Below are 26,664 nucleotides of genomic sequence, written 5' to 3'. Positions count from 1 at the left end.
TTACTCTCCGTTAATTTCTCTTAAATTGACTTAATACCAACTCTAGATTCACGATTCACCAAACTGGAGATATGATACAATCAAATCCCCGAATTTATTATCTTGTTCTATCCAATCCTAGACGACCAAATGCAACCTCATATCTTGGTTAGAAATCTAGACGATCATACATAGCCCAAGATTACCGATACAGAAGTGAAACTTTTTTGTATCGAATATCAATCAACCCCGCATTTTCCCAATCGACCAAAACCTAATTATGGATCTAGTAGCTCAGTCCTTTTAGACCCGCCATGCTTATATCACTCATCTGGTGGATCTGGACCATGAGGTTTGCCATTGGGTATCTTTTGAATCGTCAACAAGCCCGGCTACACAGACGGGCAAAAGGGGTCTCCACTCGTCGGGTCTAGCTGACACAACATTGAATGGAGTTTCGGCAAAATCACAAAGCATACGCGTAATAAGAGATAGCTTATCCCTGCATCTTTTGATATTTATTGGATCCGGGATGGTGCCACAACCAGTAAAATCAAGTTGGACACGACAAAATCCTAAGTAGAACCCTAGCCTAGTCGCTTAATTTTAATGAACTTTGCTTCCCTCGCTGCACCTTCATAATTATACCATCTCATGCGTCTAACTTTTCTTTAATTCGCAACAGAGATGTGTTGATCGGAATTCGAGCGAGTTCGAGCAAGATGTTGATACGATGGACGCCCAAGTAGATCTTTCCGACTGCCATATCGCCGCCACGTGCCGGATGCAAGACTTGCAAAACGGATTCGATTATGGCGGGAGGATTACCAGTTCGAAAAACTTCCTGTACTCTCTAGTTGCACAATTTCCATCCACGCTTTATGAATTTCTCATTCTTTTTTTCCCGTATTTTTATGTTTATGGTGGGGCGGTCGCATTTGTTCGTGCATTTTACTCGAAGACAGCGAGACATCGTCTCCTACCTCTCGCCGGCCATTTCCAACACCTTCCGGTTCCGCATTCTTCAGATCTGAACCGGGTCGCTTCCTTGTGCGTGCGTTCTCTTCCTAATCGCCGGCATTTCTCGCTTAGGGTTCGGCATCGAGCTTACCTTACCGGATTCCTCAAACCGAGCGAGCTTCTTTCCTTTAAGAGGGTCTCGCCCCACTTGACTGAACTGAGTGAGTCGCTTCGCCCACTTGACTGACGTGAGCTCGGTAAGTTAAGGGGCGTTGGGGGTATGCGGATTAGGGTTTTGGGTGCTGCTCCGTTGTCGGTTTATTGCGTTTAGAGGTTGGGGGAAGGGGAAGAAGAGGGGATATAAATAAGTGTAGGGCTCGTCGAGCTCAATGGCCCAGCCGGAGGCCATACTGGAGTGGTTGCAGAAGGAAATGGGGTACCGGCCGTTGGGCCCGTACTCTGTTTCGAGCAAGTCGCAGGCGCCGTCCACCGACTCACTCCGCAAGATCTGCCGCGGTAACATGATCCCGGTGTGGAGTTTTCTGATGAAGCGCGTGAAATCCGAGAAGACGGTGGAGAATATCAGGAGGAATATCACGGTTCATGGTGGGGGAGATGTGGGTGGTGGCAGTTCTCCGAATTTGGGGAAGGAGGAGGGTAGAGGTAAAGGCAGGAGGAAGGAGAAAACGGGTGGGGATAGTTCTGGCCTCGCGGACAGCAGGGAGGCTGCACTGCAGGAGAGGGAATTGGCTGTGAAGGAGGTGGACAGGTTGAGGAACATTTTGAGGAGGCAGAGGAAGGATTTGAAGGCGAGGATGATGGAGGTCTCGAGGGAGGAGGCTGAGAGAAAGAGGATGCTTGACGAGCGAACAAATTACAGGTTGGAGTTGGTTCAATTTTGTTGGTTTTATTTTGCTAAATCTGGTTTGTGCTACTTATGATGGGTTGGATACTGATAACCAAGTAAGTGTGGGAAATTGAACATGGCATCTCGCATGGTGTCATCATATCATGATAAAAGTGTCTTTGTCTATCTGGATCACTAGGATTCCAGTGATGCAAATCCAAGAACTACCTTACTCTTAGGCTTTGCCCTTGGAGTTCAAGAAGTACCGATCCCTCTTTCTGTTATGTTTTATCTCCAACTTTTTATTTCAACAAACTCCTGCATCCCAATGGTTCTGCTTTAATGAGTTTGTACAGTCAATGACAAAATCCCTGGCAAGAGATGAGAAAACCCCTGAATGTAATAGTTTCTTCAATTAAAAGTTAAAAATGCCGAAGGGTCTTGTTTTTTTAACCAAATTTTAGGAGTTTTAGCTCTTGAATTATTAACTGCATGTTCACATTGTTTCCACTGTAGGCACAAGCAGGTGATGTTAGAATCTTATGACCAACAGTGTGATGAAGCAGCTAGAATATTTGCAGAATATCACAAACGACTTCATTATTATGTCAGTCAAGCAAGGGACGCTGAGAGTTCCATTCTTCACCCTTCCTCTGAGCTGGCCAACAGTTATAGTGGAGGCAGTGAAAAAGAAGCTGTTTATTCAACTGTCAAGGGTACAAAATCTGCTGAAGATGTTATCCTTATCGAAACCACTCGAGAAAAAAATGTACGGAAGGTGTGTGAGTCTCTTGCTGCACACATGATCGAGAAAGTGCGGAACTGTTTTCCAGCTTATGAAGGAGGTGGTATACATATAAATCCTCAACTAGAAGCAGCTAAACTTGGATTTGATTTTGATGGAGAAATACCTGATGAGGTCGCAACTGTTATTTTGTCTTGCCTCAAGAGTCCTCCTTTACTGCTTCAGGCAGTTACTGCATACACATTGCGGTTGAAAACATTGATTTCCAGAGAGATAGAGAAAATTGATGTCAGAGCTGATGCAGAAATACTTAGGTACGATAATTGCTTTCCAACATTTTCCGCCGGCTTCTTTTGCCTCTTCTTGTTATTTTACATTTCAGTCTACTTGCTTGAATGGTGGCTGAATTATTTATGCATGTGTCTGTATCTTATTTTCTCCACTTAGTTAGCGGACCGGTATACGCCTCATTGTGCTCACAAGCTCCTTAATTTCTAAGCTGTTGCTTTTCAAGTATATTGAACATTTAATAGTATCAAGGAGGAGCTCAAAATGTAGTGTTTGTTTTTGCTTAGGCTTTCCTTGAATAGTGGTATTATAGCCATGGAGCATCTCAGGTTTAAGATTTCAATGCAGGGTAACTTCATGATCTTGTTTAAAAGCTGCAATCTCTCAGGACCTTGAAATGAGTGGCAGTTACTCATTGATGTTAGTTTGTTCATTAAATGAGCTATCCAATCAGTTTCACCTGTTTTAAATGGCACACATATGCATCCGATCACACTATTCTTTAATGCAAGCAAAATATTAGTGATTGGTTTCTGCTGTTTCATCATTAAGCTCCATTTACTTTCGTGCAGTTTTTGTCAATTGAGCTTCTAATTCGCAGATTTTTCAAATTTTAACGCTTCTTATTATTCATAATCAGATACAAGTACGAGAACAACAGAGTAATGGACGTTTCTTCTCCCGATGCTAATTCACCGCTAAACTATCAGTTCTATGGTAATGGAAAGATAGGCGTTGATGGATCTTCTAGAGGAACCCAAAATCAGCTTCTTGAAAGACAGGTTATTTTTTCTTCCAGAAATTAACTTCGTTTATAATCTTGTAGACTTCTGGTTTAAATTTGCCTTCATACGACCAGTTTTCTCTTACTAAACTAGGACACTTATGATGTCAGTCATTTATTCCTGTGCTGAACCTTCTACATGTAATAGTCAAAGTGATAAAAAGCAGATGAATGACTCCTCTCTACTGTCCTCTTCCTCCTCTATATTGTGAGCGATGCATGGAAGGCTACCCGGTTAGACTGCTCAATTTAGACAGATATATTTGGCATTAGATTTTAAATGTAAACTTTTTTGGCCAATTGTCCAATGTGAAAATAAATCTTTACGTGAAATTAAGATTGCAGTTCTTTCAGTGAGATTATGGAGAAGAAAACCATTGCTTTGTTCATCAAATCAGTATCACATTGTATCTATCCATCCAAGTTAAAAAGACAGTGCTTTTGCTGTAGGTTTCATGGTTGCGATATGTCACTTGCAGTTATTTATGTGCAACATTTCTGTTTTAGTTGCATCTATTTGTGCCTTCACTTGTAAAAGTGCGCATCTTCACTAATGATTTGCTTTGCACATAACTCATCTGAGCTAGCACATTCTTTTAACAACTCCAGTTTTAGTTCTAAATCTCTCGAAACCTAAAATCTTCTGCAACGTTTATATCGTAGTGTTGTCAGCAACATCCTCTTCTGGACTTGTGGGGAAAAAAATCAATATTTCCATTTTGCATCTTTGCAAAGTCATGATTTCTTTTAATGTGATTCTTATGGCAGGCGACGTCAGGTACTTAAAGAGTAAGGAATTACATGGCTGAGTGAAATCCAATTCCAATTGACTATAGTTCACACAAGTTCTATTTTGTGTGATTATGACATGATGCCTGTTATTGTCTGCAGAAAGCACATGTTCAGCAGTTTTTGGCTACTGAAGATGCACTTAACAAAGCTGTGGAGGCCAGAGATTCCTGTCAGAGGCTTATACAAGTTCTGCATGGAAGTAGTGATATGGTTTCTGCAAAAACAGTTGGTACTGGGGTAAAATCACAGAATGTTGGTAGCCTTCGGCAGTTGGAGGTGAACTCTTTTTTATGATAGCTTTTCTGTTCTTTTTTTTTTTTTTTTGGAGTGGGAGGGGGTACTAAGGAAAGAGAGATGATGGGACGAATTAATGTAGAGTAGATAGTGAATATATGAGGATAATATGATATATTTTTTGAACATAGAGTCATGTCAGCTCATGCTTCTGGATATCACTCCTCTCATGTCTTTTGTCAATGAATCATGTCCATATGATTCGTGAAATACCTTCACCTTCAAAGTTCCTTATGTACTTGTCTATAAAAATATCAAAGTTTCTTATGTGCATCTGGTTTTGAGGTTTGTATATTACAGCACTAGTTAAATTGCATTTTTTTTCCATTCATGTAGTTGGAAGTTTGGGCCAAGGAAAGGGAAGCTGCTGGATTGAGGGCAAGCTTGAACACTTTGATGTCTGAAATCCAACGGCTAAACAAATTATGTGCCGAGCGAAAAGAAGCTGAAGATTCACTAAAGAAAAAATGGAAAAAGATTGAAGAGTTTGATGCCCGCAGATCGGAACTTGAAACCATATATACTGCTCTACTCAAGGCTAATATGGTAAATGCTCAGTGCCATTTTTTCTTTTTCTTTATTCAATTGAGAATATGTTCAATTTCAGAAGGAATAATTGTCAAGCGGATTTATCTAAAAGCCTGTGACTTGCTTAAATGCTTAGAGGAAAGCTAGATTATCTATATATTGGTATCTATTCTTAACTTTATTTATCTACCTGTTGTTATTATTATTATTATTATTTTTTGGTTGTTGGGGGGGGTCGCAAGCTAGGTTCTATTTGTCAGTATCATTGTCTTTACTCAGAAACGCCTTGCCAGGATAGCTACATCCTGACATCTCCAATGTTCCCTTACTTTTGAGAAACAATAATGACTTGTGAATAATATTGAGGACTGTAAGTAGTGTGGATCCATTTTTTCATCGCTTGATTCTGGTCTGGTTTAGTTACTTTAGTGGAGTTTGATTCTCTGGTTGAATTTGATTCATTCTGGGCTGCATAAAGTGCAACATTATTCCTCCTTTAGGGGACCATAAAGTTCTTGTTCATTCGGAAAATATTGTAGGATGCTGCAGCCTGTTGGAATCAGCAGCCATTAGTTGCCAGAGAATATGCAGCAAGCACTATAATCCCGGCATGCACGATTGTGATAGACATCTCAAAAAGTGCAAAAGATTTACTCGATAAAGAAGTTTCTGCCTTCTGCAGAAGTCCGGATAACAGTCTCTACATGCTTCCATCAACCCCCCAGGTATTTATGACTTCCCAACTTCATTAGTGAGAGTTTTAGTCACAAAGTCGTGTTTCGCACTTATGAAGTTGTTTTCAGTTGCCTCTATGACTATGAAGGAAATTTATATCATCGACCCTCTGGCTAGGTGCTAATTTTTCTTGTCAGTAATGTTGGCGACCTGGTGTTTAAGTACTCTGTCTACCATTTACAGAAGAGTCATTGTTCTGATCGGTGGGTTACAGCCATGACATCACTCGCATCTAAGTTAGTAAATTTTTGCATGTGGGTGATATTCATAGCTTGTAACCCACCACCATTCAGAAGGGTGCTTGGAGGAAGTTTCCTCTAACAAGAGTTTGAGGAAAATATAGCCGTTTACAAAATCCAGCTGGTTTATTGTGGCAATCAGTTGTTTTTCTCTTGGTCTCAATATTTGCTTCCTATTTCATAATCAGATTGGATATAGTTAGAGAACTTGAAACAAATGATAATTTTGGATATGCTGTGTCAGAAGTGAACGCCTAAAATTTGTTGGTCAGGTAGTTTTGGTGATATGTAGAGAGTACTTGCTCTTATGGCTTACTGCTACAAAGAATGTCGCTTGTGAGAATATTAGGTTTAGAGATTGATAATACTTTCATATTGCAAGTGCTTCAGGAATGGCTATGGTTGAAATATAATCACACAAGTCTTTCGCTCTGTTTTCATAAGATATGCTTTGGTAACATGGTCTGCCAGACGATTTTATTGTTGGCATTGTTCATAAATAGCTTATTCTCCCTTTCCATGAGCTATTCTGTGCCAAAGATTTATTTCTCTGTCATCTTTCATAATGGGTGATTTGAAAGGGACATGTTTTTGAAATGGTTTACAAGACAATGGGGGAGAATATATGAGAAAATTAGAAGAAAGAAAGGTTCAGTGCGATTTCCTCCATGAGGCTTCTTAGTTCTTAGAACTTCTGTTTTTGAACATGTCTTGGTATTACCTTATTGACTTAATCTGCAAAATCTTTCTCACTGGTTTTGTATTTTATGTATGATGAAGGACCTTATTAGGAATACAAAAAAGCTATATGGCATTGCATTAATTGCTATATAGCATTGCATAAATAACTACATATATTTTCTTTTTCGCCAAATAACTACATATTTCAACGCTTTACTATTTTGTCATTTTTTAAACAGTCACACTTTTGATGCTTTAACTCCCAAGTGGGGTAGCAGCAAATTTCAATCACCGTTATGATTGCATCGTGACAGTTGATCGAGAGATAGAGATTTAGGTTCCTTGTGTTGTAATGGTAATAACTCAACATGTGCCTCTCTCTTTCAATCGTGGTTCACATTTGAATATTGCCTTCTTGATTTATGTTAGGCTCTCCTGGAGTCTATGGGTTCTAGTGGATCCACAGGACCCGAAGCTGTTGCTGCTGCTGAAAAAAATGCTGCTTTATTGACTGCAAGAGCTGGAGCCAGGGATCCGTCAGCTGTGCCATCCATATGCCGTGTTTCTGCTGCTCTCCAATATCCGGCTGGTGAGTTAAACGGGTCCTTTTGACCCCCCAAAAAAAAAGTTAAATGGGTCTTTACGGAGACAGTTTCTGGAAGAGGGTGGGCATGGATTTTCATGTCAGTCAAAGCACTGCCTTAGCCATGATGTTGGGCCTACTAGTTGAAATTGAATTTCTTGTGATGGTCGTGCTTTTATGTGTCAGGATGCACGTGCCATTGCACTGTTTTAAACTAGATCCTTCTCTGGCTTGGATTTAATAGCATTTGGTGACATGTAATGCTAGGATGTGGTGTACTTGAATTTTATGGGGATAGAGATAGACCAACTATATGAAGAAATTGAGTTGTCCTTTACTCCAATGTTAATCAACTGCTCAGATTAGAGCTATGCTTTTAAAATACAACAGAATCAGTCTCTGTTTTATGTCCTCATTGAGTTTTCATGAGGGCTTAATGAATGCAGCAGTGCTAGCCTTTGTGGATAATTCATTTCTCTTGAATTATTTGTTCATCAATGTAGGAATGGAGGGGTCAGATGCTGCTTTAGCATCGGTACTAGAGTCCTTGGACTTCTGTTTGAAACTACGTGGTTCTGAGGCTAGTGTGTTGGAAGACTTGGCAAAAGCCATCAATTTGGTGCATGTCCGGCAGGATCTCGTAGAAAGCAGTCATACATTGCTAAACCACGCATACCGTGCTCTGCAAGAATATGAAAGGTGTACTTCTTTTCTTATGTTTGAGGCTACTTTTAGGCTATTTGCATCTTCTTTTACTGCTCATCCATCGTTGCCAGAAGCCTGACCAATCACACTAGTTTCAGCATTCTAGTCAATTAGTTGAATCCATTTTCAGGCCAGAAAGAGGTTAAAAGACCATATATATGGATGTTGGCTACATGGTTATTAGATTTCATCTACTTTTCAGGAAGAGGAAAAACTTGAAAATGTACTTTGTGCATTTCTGTTTTAATGAAATTTCCTTTCTGTTGAGCAGCATGCAATAAAAAATGCATCCTTCATTGTCGTGAAGTGTTTTCAAGCCACTTGATCAAATTTCAACCTTTTCAAGTCCTTTGCATGTTTTTCATCCTTTTAACCTTGAGATTTGCACAATTTATTCTTTCATACTGTACTTGTTCTCATAAAATTTTTATGTTTTAGAATATCTGGTTTTGAGTATAACAGCTAAAAATTGTACCTTTCAGGGCTACTAACTACTGTTTGAATTTGGCTGCCGAACAAGAGAAAACTGTCATGGATAAGTGGTTGCCTGAGCTTAAGGCTGCAGTTTCAAATGCTCATACTTGCTTCGAAGATTGCAGATATGTTGCCGGTTTGGTGAGTACCACGAATGACTAACAAATAGTTGGAACCACCCATTTTTTCCCATAAAAAATAACATGATGTTTGAGTACAGCTGTACTGGGTGTAGGCCTTAGCTTATGTCAGAATGTACAAGGCATTTGGTTCTCTTTTTAAGAAATGCCTATATGATGTCAGCTGTTGGCTGGAGATTGTATCCTCATAGTTGCAGACTAGTACATATGTGCTTATACTTTTCTTTCTTTCTTTCTTTTTTGTTTTTTCGCTGAAAAAGATGCTTGCTTGTATATTAGATTTGGTAGAAGTGGATTAACTTCTGCATTGCTGTTGCGCTAAAGTAACTTGTAGAATTTATGGATGGAGTGAATGAAATGAACTGATTCACATGTATTCTCTTTCTGCTACTGATTTATTTTGGTCATGCCTGACTCTTGGTTTTGACTTTGGCAGCTCGATGAATGGTGGGAGCAGCCTGCAGCAACTGTTGTTGACTGGGTTACAGTTGATGGTCAAAATGTCGCCACTTGGCATAACCATGTCAAACAGCTTCTTGCTTTTTACGATAAGGAACTCTTGTGAGCTGAGCTCAAGGTACCGAGGACAACCTTCAATTGCCCTGTTCTGGAACAAGTTCCTAAATTAACTTGCTAATGGTTCTTATGACATGGAAGTTCCAGGATAATTACATTGGAACAGAAGCAGTTTGCATTATTGTGGTATATACTGCTTTACACCTCCTAGGTACTTTTGACAACTTGAGAGGGAAAATTTCACAGTCCCTCCGATAAAGGTTGAGATTCATCAGCAGTGATCCTCCGCCTACGTTGTTGGATTTGTATAGTGTGATTGCGTTGCTTCTTTAGAAGCTTTTTCTGTATAATATGTTTGTTAAAGCTTTGACTCTGGTGGTTCACTTTGCCACTGTTCTTTGGCTGAGAATGAAGACTGATGCCACTCGAGTCATTTCGAGTTGCTTGCAGCAACTTGTGATTGTAATTTTGTATTGTTTGGGAAGGTTGTCACCTGAGAAATACAGGACGTGTTGATAGTTACCAAACAAGATTAGCATTATTATCATTGTTGAATTTCATTTTTTGAGAGTGGATAGAGGGATGATCAGTTCAGCTGTCATTGGAAATGTAATTTATGCAGAAATAATGGTGTGCAAGTTTCAGTTTACATGCGGTGTATTCATCAATCTTCGACTGTCTTATAACAGAGTCATTGAGAGCAAAATCTGTTACCCACAAGCATATCAACTGGGTTGTCTCAATCATACCATGATGCATTGGTGGGGATCCTGAGAACATACTTCATTCATGTGGGCTGCGATGGTAAGTCGCCCTCTACCCGTTTCTGAGGAATACATGCATGGTTTCTCAATTCCTGAAATATTTGAGTTTGGAAATAATTTTTTCCTCATTGTTTTGTTTTGGTCTACTGAATAATGGGTTGAACGTGAAGCAACAATTTTGCTGTAACATCTTTGGAATTTGAAATTGTTTAGGTTAATACATGTATGTATCTACGCCAGCAAAAAGTTAAGTGCAGTAGATAAAATTTGTCAGTGCACTATGGGCACTGTTCATCTATTGATCTCGGGCTGCAAGAGTTCCAGGCCTGTGATCAGGCGGCCTTGTTATTGACTACTTGGCTTGACTGGTAAAGAGGAAATAAAGATTATCATTTTGGTTGACGGAAAATTGCGTTTGCATTCCACTCAAGCAAGTGCTGCATTTATTTTGAGGAAACCTTATACAAGAGACCTTCACGCTCAACAGGGAGCGGAATTTCAGTATAAATGCAGACATAGCGACCGTCACTGCTAGATTTCATTAATCAATCCTGATGCGTGGATTTTTTCCACCGTCTTCTCGTCGATTCTTTTATTCATCTCGTTGTTCCGATAATTCTTGTGATCCCCAACGCTACCTTGCCTGAAGAAGGAATGGTAGGACAATTCAAACCATGTTGGTGAATTACTGGATGGCTTTGCCTCGTGTTTGCTTAGGCATTCAAAGCTGCATTCCCCGACAATCTCTTCGACAAACCTCATTCTCATGATCAAGGTTCAAAGGACAACCTAAGAAAGGCGCGGACTGCTTCACGTGAGGCTTCAGGTCTTGTTTTAGCTCTTCATAGGTAATGAAGAACGCATTCCCCGGCCTAGCCAGACTCTCCTCCCATTACTCCAAGACATGTTCATAATACGATCCGAATGGAACCACCCCGCCGCAGAACTTGTTGACTGCAACCTGGCACTCGGTTCTCGAACATCTTCCCCTTCCGAGCAAAGTGCCATGGTGAGATGAGCGTGTCCTTGGGGTTCCGAGCCCCATATGTGGGATTCAAATTTATCAGCTAGTATATGATGTGCACTATGAGTGTGAAAGATCCTAGCATTCGCACCAGACATCGCGTTTGGTCTGTACAGCTCGAGCTCGAGCACAGGAACGAGCTCATGGGGGCTGTTGCCGACCAACAACTCCTTTGACGAGCGGTCGACGATGGAAAACAAGAGGTCATTGGGCCATGTCGTGCCGGTTTTTGGGAACGAAGTCCGGGTCGCATGGGTGGGGAGGGGATTGAAGGATTCGACAACTTCTTGTGTCCCCTGCAAGTAAGGAAGGCGAAACCAAAAGCCTCGCCATTGGTAGAGATGAGTCTTGAGAGGCTATTTCTTGTGAACTCCCCTGCTTCCATGGCTATGGAGATATGGGTACCTCATTGGCTTCCTGGTGTGGAAAGGAGTTGAGTTCAAATTTGACTTTCTGATGAGAGCTTTGTGCCAGAAAAATATGAGAGCTGGGAAAAGACTACGTGAACTGGTCATCCATTGGAGATCATCCCCTCGTCCGGATTAAGCTTTATTGACGAGAAATTGAAAACTTGTCTTTCATAGCCTACAATTGAAATCCCTAACTTTAGGGTTTACAAGTTCCGTGTACTTTCAATTAAGTTACCAATTTACGAAAGCTCAATTGACGACCTCCTAGTTCCATTTTTCCTTTTTCTTTTTTTGCATCATCAATCTCACATGATTCGCAAACACGATGAATGACTTCCTTTTGCCTCTATACCCTGTCGTTCTTGTGAACCTTATTCAATACGGCGAATTGAGAGATCGATAGATGCTGCGAACTTCAACTAAAGTGAACCGAATTCATGCCTCTCGACCAATTTCATTCCGACTCCATAATTTTTAGGGGTCAGCATGGTTCCGGGATCCGGTTCGGTATTGGATTCCAAAGTATATAGGGCGGGTTTCGGGTTTTAAAAATTGGGGAACCTGTTTGGATGGGTAGGTTTTAGAATCTAGGTAGGTGGAACCTAGGATTTGGAACATGTAACAAGTTTTTGCGTTTTCTTTGTATATGTTTTTGGGTGATCCCGTATTATTCCATGGCGTCCAATGATGAGTGTATAATCTGTAACTACTAGTCCGAGCTTCCATTTTCGATAATATTTATGACCGAGACTTTTACTTTTTTGATATTTCATATTTATTCATATATCTAAATATAAGTTGTGGTCGATGGATTGTAGCAACAAGTATTGGTCATTAAACGTGTTGATTCATTGCAGTAGTTAAATAAAAAATATAGGTGGAGCCTAAGATGATCCCGAAACCTGCGACATGAGGTTCCAAGTTCCACGGTATGCGGGATAATCTTCAATTTCCAAAAAAATAAAGAACTCGTTATGACGGGCAGATTCCAAGTTCTAAGTTGAACCCGTATGAAACCCGGAACCGCTTATTTCTAATAATTTCTAGCTTAGCTACCCAGTTTGTACGTTAGTAAATCACACCGGTTAGTGGAATTTTTTTTTAGTCGAAGGTTAATGGACTTGAAATGCGGGAAAATTGTCCAAAAAGTCCTAAATCTATTATACGACGGCCAAATCAGTCATAAATTTTTCAATTTTACCAATTTAGTCCAAAACATTCCAATTGTGTCAATATAGTCCCAAACCTTCAGAAGTTTTGCCAATTTAGTCCTAAACCTTTTGAAATTTTGCCTATTTAGCCCAAAATTTATATTGACAGAAATGACTACGTTGACAAATTCGAAAGAAAAATAGCAAAATGCAGAAAAGCAAAAAAGGTGTCAAATTTGATTCCGATAATCTAAAAGCCTTACTAATGTGAAGTGTACATGTGTTCGCTGGCCTTATTAGAGCTAGTGTCCAACTTATATTAGTTAAAGAAGCTGCCCATAATGATGTCCCAATCTACTTCATACCAGACAGGATCAACCCAAATAATCTCGGATGACACAGTTCGAGAAGGAGAGACCGATGTTCAGGCCCCACTAAAACCCACCCGTGAAGCACCGAGCTTCGATTTCTTGGAACCCCGTGATGACAATGATGCTCGGAAGTCCTTACCAAAAAAAAAAAAAAAAAAAATGATGCTCGGAAGAACCAGACGACGACGACAACAACAACAACGAAAGAACAATCTCGGTGCTTCGAAAGCAAAGATCGTGAAAAGAAAGGTTGTCCCCTCTTGCCAATTTCATTGGCGTTTCGAAAACAAAGATTGTGAAAAGTTTTGAACTTATTACACTTTTGCTAACCCGGTCCTAAACCTTTCGATTTTATCAATTAAGTCATAAACCTCGTTACCTTTTGCCAATTGAGTCTATCTAGCCAGCTTTGGTTGAAAATTGCTGACGTGGATGCTGGTCGTCCTACATGGTACGCCCGATGTTGATGTGAATAATTTTTTTAATAAAAATTTACATGCAGATGGCACTCACCCAGCACCCGATGAGGGCCCGACGACCCTTGCCGGCCGTTGAGAGAAGAAAAACAAAGAAAAGATAAGGAAAAAAAAGTAGTAAGAAGTTTAAAAAAATATATAAAATTCTATTAAATGATTATCCACGTTAGTGCCGGCCGTGCCATGTAGGATGGCCGACGTTCACGTCCGCGATTTTCGATCAAAATTGCCCGGATAGACTCAATTGGCAGAATGTGAAAAGTTCTAGGACTCAATTGGCAAAACTACAATGTTTTGGACTCAGTTGGTAAAAGTGCAACATATGTAAAACTTTATGGACAATTTCCCCAAAAGTAAGTATGTTGTATAATCACGTTCAACCTTATGATAAGTCGCCTCATCGATGTGTTTTGCCGGTTCAATTAACGGAATAACAAAGCAATCATCGTGGAGGATGGAGACAACAGTAACTCCAACCTTTGTATGTGGACTATAATTCGGAGAGACTTTCGATTCCAACACACGGTCATCCTCAAGACTCGACATGGCCCTTTTTTTTTTTTTTGGCTCTCTTCTTCTTCTTTTCCTTTGGTGCTTGGAATGGAGATCACTTCAGGAACTGACAAAAGGAGAGAATCTGTGCGTGGCTTACTTAAAAACATTTCTCGTGACTCGAATGGGTCCCGACCAAATTCTTCTGTTGGCAATTTTCACATCAACAAAGGAACAAAAAAGGGACGCCATGTGTGAGCCAACAATGAACCCCAAGCATGCAAGAGTCCTCCTCCATCTACCCTTTCTTCATCCCAAAATCACCTCTCCCTGCTTCTGTTTCTTTTTAATAACCACGTCCTGATCGCAGTCCTTGATGTGACTTTCATGCCTCGGTTTCACCTCCGGAGTCCGGTAAATCGAACCCGAGTGCCTTGTTGAATGATTGGAGACGGCTTGTTTTCACATGAATACATTGAACCGGCTAAGACAACAGAAAGAGACACAAGAGGCAGACTTATCTCTTAGGGAACCCAGTCCAACACAGAGGACTTAAGATTGCCAGGAGGTCCATACAAAATTCCAAAGAAGGGTGTTCTGAGAGCAAAGAGAAGCACAGAGAATAGAATGCCAATGCCTTGGTTTCTGATAACTTTTGTGTTGCTCAGCTTGAGAATTGTAGATGTTTCAGAGGCTGCCCATGAAGAGAAGGTTCCATCTGCACTAGCTGTGGGCACTGTCTTCTGTGACACATGCTTCAAGCAAGAGTTCTCAAGGACCAGTCACTTCATTTCAGGTCCAATTTACTGTGATTTCCTGTGATTTCATGCTTTTTGTTGCCTTGACTTTATGTTTTATAGCTCCAATTTGTGTCTGAAAACAGAATTCCGCCAACTTAAATGTGTATGCAGGTGCCTACGTTTCGATAGAATGTGAAAACTCGAGCTCGAGCCGGAGCTTCCAGCGGGAAGTGAGGACTAATAAGCATGGCAGATTCAAGGTCCTTTTACCACCTTCGGTGGGCAAAGATGCCCAGAGAATCGAGGGATGCACGGTGAAGCTGATCAGAAGCAGCGAACCCGGCTGCGGTGCCGTATCCTTAGGCATCTCGTCTCGGCTTCGTCTCAAGTTGAAGAGGCACGGGCTTCGCGTATTCTCGGCAGGGCTTCTCGCCTTCAAGCCCCCAAAACACCCGAGCAGGTGCACTGAGGGTCCTGCTCGAGGAGATCCCAAGTTCCTTTCCAGGAAAAACTCGATACCCTCAAAAGGTTATCTCCCACGAATCCCAGGGCTGACGCCACCATCATATCCTTTACCATTTCCATCACCACCGTCATTAATCCCTTTGCCGCCGATCCCATGGCTGACACCACCGCCACCACTAATTCCTCTGCCACCGATACCGTGGTTGACACCGCCCCCGTCACCATTCATTCCTTTGCCACCGATCCCGTGGCTCACCCCCCCGCCGCCGCCGCCATTCCCCTTCCCTATCCCTCCACTCCCACCGTTCCCACCAATACCAGGATTCACTCCCCCACCGCCTCCGCCACCATCTTCCCTCTTTCCTCCATTGCCACCGTTCCCGCCACTGTCACCAATTCCTTTCCCACCACTACCAGGATTCACTCCACCGCCACCGCGGCCGCCTCCGCCTCCCCCACCATCCTTCCATTTTCCTCCTCTCCCTCCAATATTCCCATTCCCTCCACCTCCCTATTCCCCTGGTAATCCCCCAGCTTCAACTCTTCCAGAGAAGACCTCTCCTTGACTAAACTACGATAAGTCCATCCATACATACAAAAAATAGGCACAAATATTTTCTACTGCATTTTCCATGCTTTTTTAAAGTTCCATGCTTAAATTATTGCACCTCCTCTGTTATGTAGCGTGCAAATCTGTAGCGTGCAATTTGCCGATCATATTGTAAAATAAAGATGACTCTCCCTCTGTGCAATATCAGTTCAGCAAATTCACTCACATTGGAAGGATTTCGGGTCAGAATCACATTAATAAATCGGAGCAACTTCATCATTCGATGCAACGCAACAACAAAGATCAATAACATGTAGGGTTTGTTTTCTCTCCGGTGTTGTAGTATATAGTTGCACATAATGGTGATAGCTTGGAAAGTACAGTGATTGTGAAGTTTGGATCCTCGTATTGCATAAATTAATTAACCGGATTTGTAGGTTTTGCCCTATGTGAGCTGGTTCTTCATGGGTAACTCTCAAGTCACATTCAGACAACTAGAAAGAGCCCAAAAGGCAAAAACTGTCTTTGTTCGACTTTAAATCTGTCACAGGATCGTCAGGAGCACTTTCTACTATATAGGACACAAGATGGGAGTGCTCTGAGATGAATCCAGAGTCGGCCACAATGACAATGCTCTTGAGGTCTTGGGTAACATTGCTCTTGCTCGCTTTCGGGCTATATCAAGGTTCCGGTGCCGCCCACGAGGAGAACCTCCCATCTGCACAGGTCGCGCCCTCGGTCCCTACGCCACCTGTCCCGGGAGGGTTCATGGTGCCGCCACGGCCGCCCTTTTTCCCTTTCCCTGTCCCTCCGTTCCCGACACGCCCGCCTCTCCCGCCAATCCCACCAATACCGCCGATCCCTTTCCGGGGCCCTCCGTCGTCACCACCACTACCGGGGTTTAGTCCAACGCCACCTTCCTTCCCTTTCCCCGTGCCCTCATCTCCGTTCATCCCGCCTTCATCGCCATTTCCCTTGCCACCATCCCCAGGATTTCCGACGCCGCCACTGACTCCAACTGCACCATCCTTCCCTTCTCCTCCGACAGCTCCATCCCAACCATTTCCTCTCTCCTTCAATGCCCGCCCGGCTTCAACTCTTCCAAAGATGTCCCCTTGATCAAACTATCATACTATACATTCACAGAGGTAATACTTCCCCCTTCCAGAATGTCCACCACCTTTTTCTTTTCAAATAAAAATCCCTCCAATTGCATCGAATTTGCAGAGGGTCTAGGACATTAAACAGTCTCGGACATTACAGAACTTTGTGCCCTGTAATTTGTCCATGAGACGGTAGAATTCCATCTGCTGTATGTATGTTGCAAAGGAATAACTGGCCTTTGGTTAGAGGTATCGGTTACGAATGTATTAACAATCGCAAGGAATTGCGAAGTGCTGTTTGTAAGTTTGGTTTGATGTGAACTGCGGCAATGTTATGTTTTACGTGATATCCCTTAGTCTCTTACCCATAATACATAGCCCACCTTTTGATCGTTTTAGAGAGCTAGATTTGACATGACATATGAAAGCCATGACATTGCGTACGGGTGATTGGTTCCCACTCTGGAATCCGGAACCTAGTCAGGGTCGGTTCCCCGTTTGTGGAACCGGAAACCGACTCTGTTGACCATGCAACCATCCCGGACCGGTCCGGCCGAACTAGAGCCTGTTCCAAGGTCAGGCCGGGAATCAACTACCGGGTATCAGAAGCCTTCCAATTGACTCCGACTTTCTGTTTCTCTTACTCACACAGCATTAACAGAGCCATCGTGTAAATCTCTTGCTCGGTCCACATTTGAAATGACACATATTCATTTTCTACAGTCGCACAACCAAGCTACCCAGTTAAGGCATCGACGTCAAGAGCAAATCTTGCATAAGTTGAGTCACGCCTAAACTATTGACTCATCGGGCAATTTGGGTCTTTACGACGTGCCATTTCAAAACTTTGGAAGAAGTAATTATTGCCAATATGCACATATGGGAGGGCTCCTGTTTATTGACAACGAAATCTTCTCTCGGTCACCAAAAGAGGAACATATGCTCGGTTCTGACTAGTCGATGTCGAACGCGCTAGATTATGCAGTTCACTGCCCAGTTTTGGCGTTGAAGTGAGGGGTGACACCATGGTCCGGTGGTCCGGCTCTAGAGTTAGAAATTGGAACCGAACTGAACCGAATGGACAGACTTCAGAAAAAATAGGATCGGGAACCGAACAGGTCTGCCGTAGAACTGGCTCAGGCCGGTTTTCAGGTTGAGTATTGTCCGTTGTTCACCCCTAGATCGAGCAGTGCATATAAGTGGAATTGAATCCGTGCCATAGTTCTTTAAGGGGAAAATGGCACAAATAGTTCATAAACTTTGGCCCAATGTGCAATGTGGTTCATAAACTTTTAATTTGACTAATATGTTTCATGAACTTTCAATTTGTTTAATGTGGTCCCCGAATTTTTGGAACATGTTTAACTTAGTCCCCGAACTATAAGAAAATGTCCAATATCGTCCTTGAACTTGGATTAATGGATAGACTATATTGAATATTTTTCTATAGTTTATGGACTAAGTTGAATATGTTCCAAAAGTTCAGAGACCATATTGGTCAAATTAAAAATTTAAGGACCACATTACACATTGGGCTAAAATTCAAGAACCATTTGTGTCATTATTCCCATTTTAAGTTTAGTCCTAATCAATGTAATCATTGCATCTCCTCTGGATGTGCGTGCTTATATGTGAATTAGATTGTAAAGCAAAGATCTTCTGTTCTGTAACTTCAGTTCAGCAATTAGTCGCAGTTGGAAGGGTGTGCAGGTCAGAATTACATGAAGAAGAACCAGAAGCAACTTCATCATTGGATCTGAAGACAAACATGAATCACCTGGACAACTTCAGCTCAGCATTAAGTCGAAATTTTCCGTTGTCGACCTATGTACGTTGCGGAGGAATAATTGGCCTGCTGTTAAGAGGGGTTCTTGGTCAAAATAAACTTAGTCAGATTGCGATGTGCTGCATGTATGAGGCGCCCTTTGATGCCGCAAGCTGTGCTTTGAAATTTTAAAGTTAAGAGTGCTCAGATTAGAGCGATATCAAATGAGTGGGTGACCTTATGAAATAGTGCCCGTGGTGAGACTCTATATGGGATGGGCCAAATTGAACCAGCGGTGGTGAGGCGAAGGTTTCGTGCCTCTTGAGCCCCAAACGCGCAAAATCTGAACCGAATTCCTTTCTAATTTCCTCTTCTTCTTCCCTTCTTCTGCTTCCCAACTTCTCAAGTTGAATGTAGAGCTTCCAGACTGAGCAAACACTGGACGTCAGAGAAAGCAAACGCAATAGAGGATGCCGAGATGACGAAGCGGAGAATCGCGATGGGGAGGAGAGTTAATCAAAGGGCGGAAGAAGCAAAATCGGCCATGGGCTTCGCAGGATCCGGAGGGGATGTGCAGAGTTTCGTGGTTGCTCGGAGGAAAATCTTGGGGGAGAAGAGAGAGAACGCGTGAGAAGACACTTGTTAGATTGATCGACAATCAGAAGAAACATCCTATTTTTGAGCCAGTGTTCTGGACTATTTCCCAGGGCTGTCAAGGGTTCGGTTCGTGGGTTTAGTTTTCCGATTCGATTCTGCCACCATTACTATTTTTGTGATTCGGCTCGGTTTGGGACCCGACCGGAATCGTGTCTTTTAAATCTCCGAACTTTTCGGGTTGGATTGGGTCGAATATTTTTTGCACTCCTTTCTCCTCCAATTCAGTTCACAGTTCTAATTTTGGAGCCAGATCATTCGTGCCATGTTTACCCCTAGCTCAACTTTTCCAGAGAATGTTTCTTCTTGATTATAATTATTGAAAAAGGCTCCAAAAGTATCATAATTTTCATGCATCATTTACTTGAATGTCATAATTTTTCTTGATCACTTGAGTATTGAATAACTTTTTAATCGATTACTTAAGTGCCATAACTTTCGAAAAAATTTCACCCACAAGTATTATGCCACGTCTACTTGCTGGTATTTGGATGAATGTTTTTAAAGAGTTATGACACTCACATGATCAATTGAAAATTAGAGCACCGTAATGAATGTTATTCAGAAGTTATAGCATTTAAGTGGTCGAAAAAAGTTATGATACTCAAGTGAGTACTGCACAAAAATTATGAAACTTGGAATGTCCTTATCCCTTACAGTTAAGCCCATATAAATATTTTCTTCCGCTCGTTCCATTTCTTCCTAATTATTGCACCTCCTCTGGATATGTGTGCAAATTTGAAGCCATAACTTGTCAGTAGAGGTGTCAAAATGGACCAATTTTCTATGAGACATATCAAATATGGGTTAGTGAAGTTTCAATAAATGGATTGTTAATGAGTTTGAATTGTAAATGGATTTAAAGAGGACCTTATATTTTAGCCCATTTACGATCCATTTAGTTTATAAAAGTTATTATTATTATTTTTTTACTAGTGCAAAGGTTATTAGTTGAGTCAACCCATTTATGTGCCTCTTGAATAGTTTTTATATTTTATATTTTTTAATTTGTAATTTGTAATTTTCCTTTTTCTTTTTTTCATTCTTTTACATAACAAATTAAAAGTCCGGTCGCCAATTGCCGCCGCTAGTCTCCATCCACCGATCGATAGATTTAATATTGAAGTCTTTTGGTAATATGTGTCGGGTTTAGTCCGGTATGGATAGCTAGATTTGTATTACATGAAATTTTATCAAAACAGGGTTAATATGAGTTGGACAATTTTCGACACAATCCAAATCCGACCATATCACCCATTTGACATGTCTACTTGTCAATTATATTTATAAATACTCTATTTTGTCAAAGTTGTAAGGTTTTCTTACATTAAGAATCCATTATTTCATGAAAAATAAATGATTTGTAAAATATTTTCCTAAAATTGATTGCTTGTATTATTTTAATAAACAACAAATATTTTCACCATCCAAGAAAATGACAAGACATAAATCTTTTTTCAATAGTGACAATATTCTTCATTGAGCTATACTTTTTAGGAAAATACTTTCCAAAAAGCATATTTCCACAAAACAAACAGACCCTAATAACCCGAAACAACTTCATCAATTGGATCAATATGTAGATGTTTGTTTTCTCTACCTTGGTGAGATATAAGTCGCTTAGGCTTTGTTTATGATTTGAAAAATATTTTCATAAAAAGGATTGCTAGTGTCGCTTACAAAAATAAACGAACGAAAAATATTTTCACCGTTCCCGAAAACATTCAGACATAATTTTTTTTTATGAAAACAATTTCGATTGACTTATTATTTCAAGCGATACAAGTAATTATTTTTCGGAAAATATTATTCAAATAATTCATTTTCCTTATCTGTCACCTAGGACTATTTAGCCCTGCATCTCGAAATTAACAGTCTTAGGACGGGGACAGCTTGCTAAGAACAGAAAGCTCGACAAGGGATTGTGAAATTTGGATTGCAGAAATGCTTAGTGAATATATCCATTATTTAGCAAGTGCAACCGGACAATCAAACACGTGCATGAATTCCAGTTTATCATGACAATCTTCATCAAATACGGCATTCACCTTGCGATGCTCCGGTAACGGATTTTGTTGAACATTAGGCTCCGCGTTATCGAACTCAAGTATTCCGCCATCTATAAGAGCTCGGATCTTATAGTCGAGCACGATGCAATTATCGACATAGTGGCTTTTCTCAGCCATGTGATAAGCGCATGATTGGGTTTCGTCATAACCAGAGAACTCAGGCGGATTCGGTCTTGGTGGCTCCTTAGCAACCAAAGTGCATCGCCGAAAACGAAAGATTCTTCATAGTTGGGATGGAGATTTCTCCGAGGATCAATGAAATCTGTGAGCAAAACAATGAAACCAAAGCATATACTAAAAGCACATCCTCAATTTTACCTTTCACACCCCCAAATTAACCCTTCTGTTTGTCCGTCTTGATGTCGGGTGGATGGTACAGTGGAGCAGCTTTTGCGTACTAGACTAAATTCGCGCCCCTCTCGACCCACCACGGGCGGAGGAGGGTGGGCCATCTGCATCCGGACCGGACAGCGATTGCGGGAAGTACTTCCTCGTGATACGACTGACCACAAGGGGTTGCGTCGAGTAAGAATGGAAGCCGAGAGGGTCAAGGTTTTTCTTACCTTCGTTTCCAATGTCTAGGAATCGATGAGTTCGAAGGAGCAAAGTTGACTAACCGGCTTTGTTAGGTTTTGCCCTATGAGAACTTGGTTCTTCGTGGATACCTCAAGTCACATCCAGACAGCAACAAAGAGCCAAACAGGCAAAAACCCCTCTTCCTTTGGCTTTAAATCTGTCACAAGGTCACGAGGAGTACTATAAAGGGCCCAAGAAGAGAGTGCTCTGAGATGAATTGAGAGTAACTCGCAGCGCAATGGCTTGGTCTCTGATAACATTGCTCTTGCTCGGTTCCGGGCTATTTCACGGTATCGGGGCCGCCGAGGAGGAGAACCTCCCATCTGCATTGGTTGTGGGCTCTGTCCTCTGTGCCCCGTGCTTCAACCGAGGCTTCTCTAGGACCAGACACTTCATTTCAGGTCCAAAATCGGTCTTCCTGGCACAAAGAAATTGCAAACTCTTTTATGGTTCTCTGAATTTTGTGTCTCAGTTGCAATTTGTCCTGGAAACAGATTCAACGTGCGTGCGTATATGCAGGTGCATCCGTTCTGCTAGAATGCGTGGACTTGGGTTTCTGGAAAGAGGTGATGACGGATGAGAGCGGCAAGTTCGAGGTCCAACTGCCTCCTTCGACGAGCGAAGATGCCAGGACAACCCATGGATGCTTGGTGAAGCTGATCAAAAGCAACAATCCAGGTTGTGATGCGATGTCATCACGAGCTTCGCTTCGTCTCAAGTTGAATAGGCAAGGACCTCAGGTACTCCCCGCAGGAGTTCTCGCATTCACGCCTTGGGAACAACCGAGCTCATGTGCCCGGAAACTGACCCGGAGAGGTCCCTTAGAATCCATTTCCAAGAAAGTCTCAACAAATTCGGAATCAGCTCGACGCGCTTATGAAACATCTGACTATCCACCATCAGTGAAGGCTACTGTCACTTCGCCAGCAGTGCTGGGTTCAACGACGCTGCCGCCCTTGCCCTTCTTCTCTTTCCCTCCATTGCCGGCACAGCGGCCTTTGCCACCGACACCGGCAGCTACTCCGCGGCCACCATCGACCTATTTCCCATTCCCTCCATTGCCGCAGCCACATTTTCCTTGGCAACTATCCCCATCTCCTTCGCTGCCACCCTGGTTCCGTCTCCCCCAGCCCCCATTGCCACCTACCCAGCCGAGGCTGCCATTTCCATTGACACCTCTTCCATCGACGCTGCCGTTTCCCTTGCCGCCTCTCCCTCCGAAGGTGCCATTTCCCTTGCCACCACTCCCGGGATTCGCTCTGCCACCATCTACTCCATCCCCTTAATCTAACTATATACACACACAGTCAGCATTTCTCCTCCTTCCTTTTCCATCAACTTTTTCTTTTCTAAAAATAAATCCTTCCTAATGACTCTGTGCTTCCATTGGATGTACGCTATTTTGGGGCATTACAGAACGTTGTCTTTTGGAGTCTGTCCACGAGATGGTAGAATGCAATCTGCTGAAATGTATGTTGCAGATGAATAATTGGCCTATGGTTACAGAAGTTTCAGTTCCGACTGTATTGTCCATCCTAAGCGATTGTGAAATGCTGTCCGTAAAAACGATTCCTTCTATCACTTTAGTCAATAAAAAAGAATCTCATCACGATAAAAATTTATGTCTAAACACTTTTGTGGACGATGAAAATATGCATTCTTCATCAATAACTCAACCGGTTTATGCAATCTGGACATTGCCAAGAAGAAACTTTTCTCATTATTGGGATGGAGACTACTTCAAGAGTCAATGAAATCTGCGCCTACTCGCCCACAGTTTGACTTTTTCACGATAAACTTAGGATCAAAGACAAGCAGGTGTGAGCTAAATAATGAAACCAATTCATATGCCAATTCCTTGGTCTCTGGATTTTTTTTTTTTTTCCAGAGACCAAGGCTTTGATGCACAAGGTCAACAGGAGCTCTATATAGGACATATGACGAGAGTGATTTGATACGAATTATGATTCAGTCACAATCCCAATTCCATGGTCTATGGAAACATTGCTCTCGCTCGGTTTCGGGCTACTTCGGGGTTCCCTTCCCAGACCGCCCACGTGGAGACCGTCCCCATCTGCACGGGTTGTCGGAACTGTTGTCTGCGACCCATGCTTCAAGCGAGGTTTCCCTAGGACCAGCCACTTCATTTCAGGTCCAAAACTGATCATTGCAAACTTCTCTTATGGTCCTCTGGGTTTTTTGTGGGTTTTCTGTATCAGTGGTATTCTGTCTAAAAACAGATTAGAGCGGTTCTTGTTCAAAATATCCGAAAAATCGTAGTCGATAGTGAACTGCTGCCCGTAAATCTGGTATGATGTGAACAGGGCCCATGTTGAGTTTGACGTGATAATCGCGCGTCTCAAACTCATTGTACATAGCCCGCGTTTTAATGGGATTAGAGAGCTAGACTTAAACCTGGCATATGAATGCCGTGATACTGCGAAACAACCGGACCAAAAAATATTTCTCCTCATATGGAATGTCAACGGAAAAGGTCAATGACCACAGATTTTGTTCAATTGTCGATTCTAGGTTTTCTGCAATCACTCCCTACATGCCCGAACCGCGCAGGTTTCATGCCTCTTGAGACCCGAGCCATGCAAAAACCGAACCGAAAAACGGCTCGGCAAGTGAGGTTTTTCTTTCTTTTTCCTTTTTCCTCTTCTTCCCTTCTTCTGCTTCCGAACTTTGCAAATTGAATCGCATTTTCCCAATTCCTCGGAGAGAAATGATTAAGTGACTGTCTTCAATCTACTACGAGAATAACCGTATGATCTGGACCATCAAAAAACGAATAACAAATAATTACAAATAGTTGCGGGGTCCATTCCTTTAAGAATTTATGGCTCGCAATATGTTGTCCTCACAGTGGCCCAAGTATTGTTATATTAGCAAAACTCATTCCTCAAATCACTACACCAACAGAATCTAGAGCTTTTAGATTGAGCAAGCACCGGATAACAGAGAAAGCAAACGGAGTAGCACATCTTCACAATAAGTTACAGCCAAATAAGGAAATCCCAGCCAGCAAAAACCTTCAAATTCAACACTCTAAGCCCTAGGCTTGATAGAGTCGTCGGACCTGGAGAGAGAGAGAGAGAGAGAGAGAGAGAGATATTTTCGCTAGCTCCTCTCTGTTGGTTATTTTAATAGTTTTGAAATATTTTAAAATAGCGTTGATAGAAATTATGACCGCAATGGAAGTCATCATTATTTTAACTTCTATATAACGGCTTTGTAACGGTCATATAATGACCTTTTAACGATTTTGTGACGTGCCCTCTCCCAACTCTGGCGAGGGCCTGCCGGCGATGGGGTGGTGCCCATAGCTGGGAGGCTCCTCCCGAATGTATTTTTGTTTGAAAAAATTGATTTTTTTTAATTTTTGTTTTAATTCAACTAAAATTTAAGTTAAAATTATCTTTGGACAAAAATAACCATAGCCGGCCATCGACGTTATGCCCTTATTTGAAATAGCCATGGCTCCTTCGGACTCTTATTTATAAGATCCACTTCAAGCTTTTATTTGAGAAGCTGAAAGCACTTCATGTCCTTATTTAGAATTTTCCAAAATGAAAAGACAAATTGGAGAGTCGGCTTGGCTGGACAAAGAAGGAAGAAGAATAAAGAAGAAGAAGAAAAACAGAGAAAAATAACTTTAGACAAAAATGCCCTCGTCAATAACTTAAAAACTAGCATATGAGATGGATATGGTCATCATTGGCCTTATTTAAGATTATGACGATCACTTTAGATCTTTATTTGAGACAAAATTCAATTTGAACCCTCTTTTGAGAAAATGGCAAATTTTCAGGCCCTTACTTGGAATTATCCCGTTTATTTTTGAGCCGGTGTTTAGTATTATTTGTGGTTCAGCTCTGTTCGAGTTCCCAATCCTAATTGTGATGATACCAGGCTTTTCTACATGTTACCAAATATAAAAACAGCCAACCCAAAAATATTCGAACTTTTCGTACTACTAATATTAGAACCGCTTTTTCTAAAAAAAAAAAAAAAAAACTTGTCGGTTATATTAACTATGTTGGAAGTTTTAGAATTTATCACGAAAGTGCAATCAAGTCCCGCAACTTATCATGAAAGCGAAATCGAGTTTTTCACTTAAAACTCGATTTCACTTTGATGATAAATTAAAGGATGTGATTACACTTATTGAAAGTTTTAGGACTCAATTATATTAGTTTTAGGACTTCTAGTTCCAACGCACTTTTCCTAAAAAATATTCTCTCCCATAAGTCAATTTCAGTCCAGCAATTTTGTTAAAATCGGAAGGTCTTCCGGCATTAAGGATCCATTTGTTTAATTTAGTATTTGAGAAATATTCTCTACTTGCAAAAATGAATAAATGACAAATATTTTCACCGTTTACGAAAATATTTAAATATTAATTGTCATCAGCATTGGAAATTTTCTTCATTGACTAATTATTCTAAGTGATATAAACAATCATTTGTAAGAAAATGTTTTCCGAAACATGAATTCTTTGTGAAGAAAAAAAGGACTCTAATAAGCCTAAACAACTTCATCGTCCGGACAGATGTGTGGATGATTGTTTTCTCTACCTTGGTGAGATATACAATTGCTTTGGTTGGCGACAGCTCGCTTAGTGCAGAATGCAGCACGAGGCATTGAGAAATTTTACAACGTCGGATTGCACAGATGCTTAATGAATGCGTCCATTTTTAGCCAGTGTTGTACCAGATATATGCATTAATGGGCGTCGCCCAAAACAGAAGTTTCTTTGTT

The 26,664-nt window shown here is 41.4% G+C and overlaps 2 protein-coding genes and 1 long non-coding RNA gene across 4 annotated transcripts; all 3 read left to right on the top strand.

Annotated features, from left to right (window-relative positions):
• Positions 1-1,153: 1,153 nt before the first annotated feature.
• Positions 1,154-26,664, top strand: LOC125312878. Its single transcript, XR_007196940.1, has 4 exons — positions 1,154-1,272; positions 16,419-16,424; positions 17,118-17,132; positions 26,652-26,664. It is a non-coding gene; the product is annotated as an uncharacterized LOC125312878 (long non-coding RNA).
• Positions 1,282-9,884, top strand: LOC115753444 (AUGMIN subunit 5). Its single transcript, XM_030692051.2, has 10 exons — positions 1,282-1,819; positions 2,303-2,845; positions 3,460-3,601; positions 4,495-4,671; positions 5,026-5,235; positions 5,757-5,942; positions 7,302-7,461; positions 7,959-8,154; positions 8,643-8,775; positions 9,211-9,884. Exons 1-10 carry the CDS (start codon positions 1,329-1,331, stop codon positions 9,337-9,339), a joined length of 2,367 nt encoding a protein of 788 aa, XP_030547911.1. The 5' UTR covers positions 1,282-1,328; the 3' UTR covers positions 9,340-9,884.
• On the top strand, positions 14,465-15,935 carry LOC115753400 (leucine-rich repeat extensin-like protein 3). Of its 2 annotated transcripts, XM_030691996.2 has the most exons (3): positions 14,465-14,774; positions 14,890-15,302; positions 15,345-15,935. In XM_030691996.2, exons 1-3 carry the CDS (start codon positions 14,606-14,608, stop codon positions 15,747-15,749), a joined length of 987 nt encoding a protein of 328 aa, XP_030547856.2. In that variant the 5' UTR covers positions 14,465-14,605; the 3' UTR covers positions 15,750-15,935. The 2 variants fall into 2 exon arrangements, with proteins under 2 accessions (XP_030547856.2, XP_030547855.2); XM_030691995.2 differs by having other exon boundaries at positions 14,890-15,935.

This window comes from Rhodamnia argentea, chromosome 11 (genome assembly GCF_020921035.1).
Source record: "Rhodamnia argentea isolate NSW1041297 chromosome 11, ASM2092103v1, whole genome shotgun sequence".
In the NCBI taxonomy this organism is placed as follows: Eukaryota; Viridiplantae; Streptophyta; class Magnoliopsida; order Myrtales; family Myrtaceae; genus Rhodamnia; species Rhodamnia argentea.
The sequence above is the reverse complement of the archived record's forward strand: the minus strand, read 5'-3'. Positions and strand labels throughout refer to the sequence as shown.